The sequence below is a fragment of the Apis dorsata genome, unplaced genomic scaffold, assembly GCF_000469605.1.
Source record: "Apis dorsata unplaced genomic scaffold, Apis dorsata 1.3 scaffold_1, whole genome shotgun sequence".
NCBI classification, from domain to species: Eukaryota; Metazoa; Arthropoda; class Insecta; order Hymenoptera; family Apidae; genus Apis; species Apis dorsata.
Window position 1 is genome coordinate 45,398 of NW_006263304.1, and position 9,082 is coordinate 54,479.

The 9,082-nt window shown below is 39.7% G+C and overlaps 1 protein-coding gene across 7 annotated transcripts in view; it reads left to right on the top strand.

Moving 5' to 3' along the window:
* The window catches only part of LOC102670595 (POU domain, class 6, transcription factor 1), a 75,250-nt gene that overhangs the window by 44,725 nt on the left and 21,443 nt on the right, over positions 1-9,082 (top strand). For 5 of the 7 annotated variants that reach the window (XM_006607062.2, XM_006607059.2, XM_006607063.2 and 2 more), the window contains 3 exons: positions 7,317-7,491; positions 7,832-7,990; positions 8,747-8,959. In XM_006607062.2, coding sequence (XP_006607125.1) covers positions 7,386-7,491; positions 7,832-7,990; positions 8,747-8,959 — 478 coding nt within the window. In that variant the 5' untranslated portion in view covers positions 7,317-7,385. The remainder of the gene's footprint in view (positions 1-7,316; positions 7,492-7,831; positions 7,991-8,746; positions 8,960-9,082) is intronic. The other 2 variants (XM_006607061.2, XM_006607064.2) reach the window with 1 other exon arrangement.

Here is a 9,082-nt window from a genome sequence, read left to right on the forward strand (position 1 = left end):
TGCTTTCCAGCCGTTTCGAAGGTGTGAAAGGTCGCGGATTAGTTTCTTTGTATCGGGGAATGGGGCTTTTTTGTCGGGCCGTCCTGGGAATTTATGTCTCGCCGCGCACCCCTGGCCACGCCGACAAGAATGTACCCCTCCCTCTTCGATTTATCGGAGTTGCAATAACTAAAAATTTCAAGTTTATTTTACCGGCGAGGCCTTCGAACGTTCCTTCCGAGGAACCGACGTTACCCGACGTGGAAATTTGTAATTGCGATTTGTCTGCTTGCTGCCGACAGATTTTTAAATAATATTTCTTCCGAATGACGAAAGTTTCGTGATAATTTTTGCAAGAGGTAAATCTCATAATTTCGAATCGAATCGACAAATTTTCTTTAGCATTTTAACAAATCGATACAAAATCTAAATTTCTTCAATAAAATTTCTTAAAGAGAAATTATCGATAGTTTTTCAACGAAACTTAATAAATTTAATAAATTTGTCGAACAATTTTTCGAGGTATTTACGGAGGATGGTCACGATCTCGTATAAATAATCGACATCTCTTCGAGTCAAATTTTAGTCTGAAACTGATCGATTGATCGTAAAAAAATTGACAAGTTTCCTCCCCGTCCTCTTTACAGTCCTTACCACTTAAAAATTAAACACTCTTTCGTGTTATCTTCGAAATCCCCTTCGAATTTTAATTTTCCATTTCTCTTTTTAACGAAATCTGATAATGGTACGTACACAACCACCCGTACCTCGTGAATGAAAATGGCCAGGTTTGTAATGATAAGTGAAGTTGATGCAATTGCGGCTTCCTGGCTAAATCCATTTTCGGAATGCGGCAAACTTTTTTGTCCCTTTCCCCGCTTGGTATTTATATATTTAGGATACTCTCGAATCGCGCGAGTTTACTCGCTCTGGGGTAATTAGAGCGAGGAGAGCGAACTTGTTAACGGAATTGAGAAACGACTGCCAAAATACGGGAAATGAATGAACGAACAACAATTAGGAACAGTAACGAAGCTCAATGAGAGGTAGTTGTGAATTATGCGCGCGAGAAGTCGGCTTGGTTCAAGAATATTTCTTTTTTCTTTTTTTCTTTTTTTTCTTTTTTTTTGTTTTCTTTTCTCCTTTTTCCTTTTCTCTTTTTTCCAAATGATTTGTTTGCCGTGTTCCAGCGCGGGTCAAGAGCTCGTTTACATTAATTACAGGACCGGTTGGTTGAAATATTTGTTACATAATTAACGGAGTAAAAGTCATTTGATCTTGGCGAAGAAAAATATGATACCGGTATATTTACATGAACATCGTATTAACTTAAGTTACGATGCCATAAAGGGTAATTGGTGTGTTTGAAAAATAACATTCGGCTCGTCGTTATCGAAATGAGGATAAATCCGAAGGAACGAGGCTCGGATAATTAGAAGACACGTTTAACATGGCCTGGACAATCCAACTTATCAGTTAAGGGTTGAACAAACCGCGGTGTCGTGGGTACATTGGTTAAAATTCATTTCATGCATACTAAAGTTTTTCCTTTCGCTGTATAAATTACATTAAAATGCAAAGTGACCGGCCACCTATGTTTACATGAATTTTCTTCTTACTTCAACTACTTGTGCATAATCTCCAACCGCATCCCCTATAACCGTCACGATTATTACTCAAATAATTCCGTTTAAAAAAGAGAAAAAAAAAAAAAAAAGAAAAGAAAGAAAGAAAGGAAAAAAGGGGAGAAATATAAAAATGATAAAAATAAAATCGTTCGTATCATCGCGGAGGGGGGAGGAAAAAAAAAAAAAAGAAGAGAACGTATCCAATAATATTTAATTATTTATTTCTACGTCACGATCGATATTCACCGCCATCATTCCAAAAGAAAAAAAAAAAATAAAAAAATAAAAAAAATAAAAAATAAATATCCGTTCGAATTGAAAGCATGAAATTTTTAAAAAGCAAAATTGGCAAGAAAATATGTCCATTCTCGCAATGTACAAACGTTCGAAGAATCGGTATGAAAAGGTCCGCTCTCCGGAAGGAAATCGACAGTTTCGTGCTGATAGGGAAACGCGACGCGATATTTGCGCAAAAGGGGTCGGCACGGCTGATTAATTTATGCGAAATGCCGAAACTCCAACGTAAACATACGTTTCTACGGCTTACTATATATATCGGGGCGCACTTTTACAAGCAAAATGGCCGGGCCTGGCTGCATTCAACTAATCCCCCTCGCCTCGTCCATTTAATATGGGGGTGGCCATACCGTCGGTATAGCCGTTTACGAATTTGCGTGGGAAAAAAAAAAAAAAAAATTGAACTACCGCCGTGGCTCCCGCGCCCCCTATTTTCGTTCGTTACCTATCGACCGGGCTTTATCTATTTTTTATGCAATGAAATGCCCCGATACCAATGGCGGCGCGGCCGCGAGCGCCCGCTCTCCATTGTACGACTTTGACGAAAATTCGAAATTACAGCGCCCCGGAAAAGGGGATATTCGCCCCTTTTATATAGAAAAATGGCAGCGAGGGCATTCGAATCGTTTGATAACTTCCACCGTTCTGGGATTCGAGATCGTTATATATATATTTTTTTTCTTCTTTCTCTTTTACCACCCCTTGTCACTTGTACGAACGAGATTCCAATCCTCATCCCCTCGATCTTGCCGTGAAAATGTTTGCGAAATATATTTTCTCGAAACGGTGTTTATGGAGAAATCATTGTACACGTATGTGTATAGGAAACGCGTGATTGAGATATAAGTGCAATTTTTATTAGAAAAATTTCTTTCTAAAAATTTCTCGTTGTTCGAACGCGACAATTTTTCCAAATTTATTCCACAATGGGAATAATACGCCTTTTCAATCCCTAACTTGGAGAAGTATTTCCATTTCCTTGGTGAATTTATACGAAGATCAGTATGAAACCGGAGTAAAGAAATTATCAAATCGTTAAATATCTTCCCCCATAACGATCCCTAAAAGCTGTCCAACCACCCAAAGAACCGTCCACCGAAGACAAACGAGCGGACGAGTTTACGAGGTCTAAAAAGACCCTTGGCGAAAGTGGTGCCGGTAGAATAATTCTGTCACTCTGGGTGGGAATCGTCGTGGTGGATGTCTGGTCTCCGGCCAAGTTGCTCGACTTGACCAGCCAGGCGAGGGTGGGGATGTTTCGGTCGAATTTATTCATGGGTCGTGTCAACCCGTGGGGAGAATCCTTTTTCGCGAATTAGCCGGGTGTCGAAGCTCTAACACGCTTAATCTGTATCCAACTATGGCGATACACGTTCCGGCATATTTCCATGCCATTATGCAAAGAGGCAGCGCGCCGCGTGGGTAACATTACTTTGTACAGCCATCGACGCGTGGTGCGAGAAAGAGAGAAGAAAACGGGCGGTATGGTGGTGGAGGGAGAGCGAATGAGCGAGCCGAGGTTGGTTAAACCATCGAGGCTCGTGCGTGCTCCATCGATTTATTATAATTTAAATTGTCTTTCTAAGAAGCCGACTGTACGTGCACGTACGTATATACACACAGGACGCGCCTTAATGCGCTGCCGTTCGTTAATTATTCCTCCGGCATCCCGTAAATATGCATGAATTATATATCGCGCGGCACGAAAGGGATACCGGGACGAATGATTAATACACGCTTGCGTTTCTCTATTTTCTTTTTTTTTTTTTTTTTTTTTTTTTTTTTTTTTCCTCGACTCGAGATAGCCACCCACGGTTTCCGTTTTTCTCCCCGAAAGGGAGAGCAGATCGCGGGGTGATAAATTTCTCGGTTTCTCGATAAAGATCGACGAGACGCGATAATCGAGGATGCTGAATTTTTTCGTTAATCTCGAATCTTCTTCTTAGATGTTCTTCTTGATCCTCGATGAAATAATTGAATTCAAAAAAAAAAAAAAAAAAAAAAAAAGAAAGAAAATATCTGGAGGAAATTCGAAAGAGGCAGAAACGATGATCGAAACCGTGCCTAATTCCATCTGCATCGTATTAACGGAAAGAAAAATTCTATCCCGGAAAACTCGGGATCAAAGGATCGAATGAAGAAGCGGAAGACACCGTTCGACCGATATCATCGATAGTGTAGCACCGACTAATACGTCTCTGTATCGATAATAAGTTACCATAGAAACTCAGTGAATGGCACGTTGGTAACGCAAAAATCCGGTAGCGAATAATTGCCACAAATTCCAATCTTCACTCCCCCTTTTCCCTCCCTCGCGCATTCAAACGCGGCCTCGCGAGATTGTACATTCGCCGGTGGTATTTTAAGAAAATTGACAATCCGTACCCATCCTTTGTGCACCTTTGTAATCGTACACCACCGGTATATAAAAAATATTCACCGGCTTGATTGCCAATATATCGCGCACGCCGCTCTGATTGAACCTACAACCAACCCCCTCCATCTTCACGTGCGCTCCTCTCTCTCTCTCTCTCTCTCTTTCTATACCAGCCAAACCGTCTCCCGGCATCGGCCTGTTAATTTGGGATATCGCCATTCCCACAATAGAAAAATTGCGCGATACGAATTATTTATGTTTATATAATATCCACCCGATACATGGGTGGAAAACGAACAATGCAATTTTTCGAACCGCGAAAAAAGGGTGGTGGTGAGGAGTGGGGCGGGTGCTCGTTTCGTTTCGGGCATCGCCGCTCTCGACAACGCGCGAAAATCGTATTATCGCGGATAGAATTTCGTTAACGAGCTTCATTTCGCGAAAGAATCGCGCCACTCACAAAGAATCGGTTCGGATAACACGGATCATGGGAAATATTATGAACTCTCGCGCGTTCGATTCGAGAAATCGGCGACGCGTCGTTTTGTCGTGTTTTTTCCACGTGCGTATGTATGTATGTATATGTACAACGTACGAAACGCGTGTGCGCGTGCGCGCGCGTGCAGATCTTGGTGAACTTCGTCTCGCTGATTCCTCTTATTCGTCGATGATTCGTCGATGATTCGTCGCCCGCGTATACGATATTTCGTTGTTCCTCTCTCTTTCTCTTTTCTCGTCTCCTTTCTCTTTCCTTCTTTTTTTTTTTCCCCCATTTTGCACCACCCCTCCTTGTACCCTATCGAACGGCGTGTGTGTCTACCACCATTATTTCGTAGCGAAGCATTTTAACGTCGGCCAGTTGGACCGTGAATGATTATTAATCAATTTTCAGCGTTAAACGTGCCGCCGCAATAAAAAGCGTGGTACGTTAACGAACCACGCGCGTATAATTGAGCATTTTGGCGAGAATGATTGCGAGCCCGTGATAAAACCTTTGCGTGCCCGTTCGATTGATTTCGGCCAGCAAGGAGAGAAAAAAATCGGGGCGCGCAGGTAACGGGGATGGTAAAAAGGGTGGACGACTTGTGTAGTTTCGATTTCTCTCTTTCTCTTTCTCTCTGTCTCTATCTCTGTCTTTTTATATATTTTTATTGGATAGGAAGCCACGTCACCGTGGCGAGGATCGCGTGCGCGGAATCGATTAGGATATCGGATTAACGATTTTGGGAATTTAATAATTCGGTGAGATCTGTAGATTCTTTTGTTTCGCGTACGTCGAATTTATTAAAAGTTCGATCGGAAAATATTTACGTGATTGAAAATAACGAGTGTATGTAATAAAGTGACACATGGTCATAACGAATAAAATGTTCGTTCATTCTAATAAAAATTTCCTTTTATTAAAAAATTACTACTGTACTTTTCTTTAAAAATAAATAGGATTCTTGTTAGAAATTCAGATCGATCTGCTAGATCTAGTATGATCTAAATTAAGAAAGGAGAAAAGAAATTAAAACAACAAGCTTAATTTATTTTATTTCTTATATAATATTTAATAATATTTCTCAAATATTACAAATGAATTGACACGAACTTATGGATGCAAATTCGTTACGAAATCGTACACACATCGATAGAGGAGAATAAAAATAACGCTTAACATTTTAAAAAATGTTAATGAAAAATAAATTAAATATAGCATCATTCCTGTTCTTCTCTCAAAGTAACTCTCAGTGTGTCAACTTGCTTACGCAACGCGAATTAATTATATCGGCGCACAATGGGTGATGGGATCGATAATTTAAAAAGTTGGTCGTGTTCCCGGGTTGGACGAAGAGCGTCATCGAAAAGTTGGGACGTTTATCGAATCCCCTTGGGATAGGTTGGGGTCCGGCGATCCACGCTGTCCTTAAACAGGTAGGAAAGTTGGAAGTTTGCAGTGGCTTTGCCTGACCTTCGTGAAATAATCAGTCGTGGTATCGGGCGAACTCCCTTCGAGCAACGTTGTTCGAACGTTCCTCCGGGTTTTAACCGGGGAAACGGCACGATAATTGTGCCACTCGTTTACCTTCATCCCCCTTATTACGCATTACTGGAAATTATAATCGTCGAGCACACCTGAAACTCGTACAATCGAATTCTACCATTCACTTTCGACTCCATTCAAACGTGATCATCGAATTAGTATCGAATTATATTATAATGCTATGCATACGTAATTATCCGTGTATTTAATAATGATTCGATCGTGTAATCAATTTTCCAAATTGATATTACACATAATATTACGTTTGGAAAAATTTTGATTCTCATCATCTAATTCCAATTTCCATTTCGATTATATTTCGATGGAAATATAATAATCGATTTTCACAAATCGATTCGAAAATCGAGACGAAGAGAGAAAGAAGAAGTTTTGAAGATTGGATCGAAGAAAGGCTCGAAGACGTTCGAAAAACTCGATCGTCAACTCGATATCCCTTCCTTTAACTTTGGCCATTAATGTCGAAAATCGGTGATAAAAAAAAAAAGGAAAGGATAGGGTAGAAAATTTGCGGCGACGTATATAGTCGAAAGCACTTTGTTTCCAGCGTCGGCGGTCGAATATTTTATAATTGTTATCAATACGGTACAAATGCGAAGGGGTTTCAAACGCGGCGTAATAAACGAAATAAAGTATCGCCATTTTCGCCGCTGACAGAGCGCATTGCTCGCCGGTCGGACTTTTCGGCCGTGTTTTCACCGGTGCCTCTTCAATCGTAATTAATATTTTTTCCCGGCGGCTGCTTTTTTCTGGCTTTCGATAAATTCGACAAAAAAAAAAAGATGAAAAAACAGAAAAAAAACATTACAGGGACGTATGATTTCGCGATACAGTGTTCGATCTTTCCTATTTTTTTCTTTTCTTTTCTTTTTCATTTTGTTCAACGTGTTTCGTTGAAATGTTTGGGAATGTTTAATCGCAGGATTCAATGTAAGTTGAGATGATGTGCGAATTGTTGTAACTAACCATCTGGATGGACGTTTTGTTCCAGGATAGCGATAGAAGTAGCGTTGGCAGTCCTGAACCGGTGGCGGCCACTGGCTCGCTCCATGAGCATCAGATGATGATGGATGAAATGAAAAACTCGCGGAAGAATAGCCCGTCACCTGAAAATCTCCATCAAGCGAAACGGGCAGCGGTGGCGCAAGCACATCTCAATGGAACGAGTGAGTTTAGATTTCCCCTATTACATAGATTAATAATTTAGATTGTGATTTTATTAATAATTAATCATTGATCGAAGAGAAGGTGTACATTTTTCTACATTATATATCGAAAGTTTCTTCTTCTCGGCTCATATCAATATAAATTAATTATCGCGTATTTTTTTAAAATTTAAAATTTAAAATCTTAGATACTAATAGATATTTAAGTAACTTTTACACTTTTATATTTTGTATTTCTCATTCTTATTGAATGAGAGATAAGAGTCAATATGACGAATTAGAGGATGCGTTTAATTAAAGAGGAAAAATATAATTGTAATTAAATGTTTGTCATTATCAGTGGCAGGAATGGTGACCCTACAGAATCTTCAGAATTTGGCGAGTCTACAAAATCTACCGCAAGTCGCATCGTTGGCCGCAGGTCTCCAGGGAATGACAGCGGGATTGACTAACAATCAGCTCATCAACACACCCCTGAATCTCACTGTCAGCTCCTCGGGTAGGGATACAAACAGTCATCGCATGGCTTGACGAACCGGCAACACGCAAAACTCGACAATCCTTTTCATTCGCTTGAATTATATTCAAATTTCATCCCTTCACCGATTCAATTAAACTTTAACGCCGTTGCAAATAATGCAACACGCTTGTAATCTTTAACCCCTTCGCGCTGATTCGTCAAGTTGTTTTCTTTATTATTCGGATCAAGATATCTTTTTCTTTTTTTTTTTTTTTTTTTTTTTTTTTTTTTTTTGGTTTCTAATAATTTTGATCGAATAATTAATATTTTTCACGCTAGAACTACCAATTTATATGTATCTACATATAGAGTGGATCGTTCAAAAAATATTTTCTTATTAGTTGAAAAAAATTTCGATACAGAATCACATTATTTAAATATGTCGGTGTAAAAATTTAGAAAATATTCATACATATAAAAGACCACGATTAATCTGTTTAATCCGTTTAAGAAAAATTTAGCAGCGTAAAAATATACGAAAGCTCGTAAAATAACATGGAAAAAATATATAAATATTTAAAATATAGTATATTCGTATTACGTAATATAATATTCAAGTAGATAAAACAAATCTCCGTTTTGGCTTATATATTTATATGAAAATTATACGATTTTTCGCAAAGAACGTTCGCAACCTATTTACAAACTCTGACAAATTTGGCGGTTCTAGCGTTGAGAACAAAAAAAAAAAACAGGTGGTGAACAGCTAATTAAATCGGCAGATTCTCTTTTCAGCGAATGAATTTTCATGTTCAGGTGGCACGGTACCAACAGCCTCGAACACGACAGCTGCCCCTCACCTCCTGCCACCGAGCTCGACGCCAATGGCGACATTACCTCAGCTATTATCTCAGCCGCAACCGGTCGCGATGCCTCAATTCATCCTAACGTCCGGTCAATTGGTTCAAGGCATTCAAGGGGCTCAGCTCCTTATCCCTACGTCGCAAGGTAAGCCTTCTGTTTCTTATGTGTTAGCACCCTTTCAACACACTCGAAACGAGCATTGAACGACACCCATTAGAGGCTTGTCCGCGATCGAAGTTAAGGCCGTCCATGTCCAACGTGTCACGT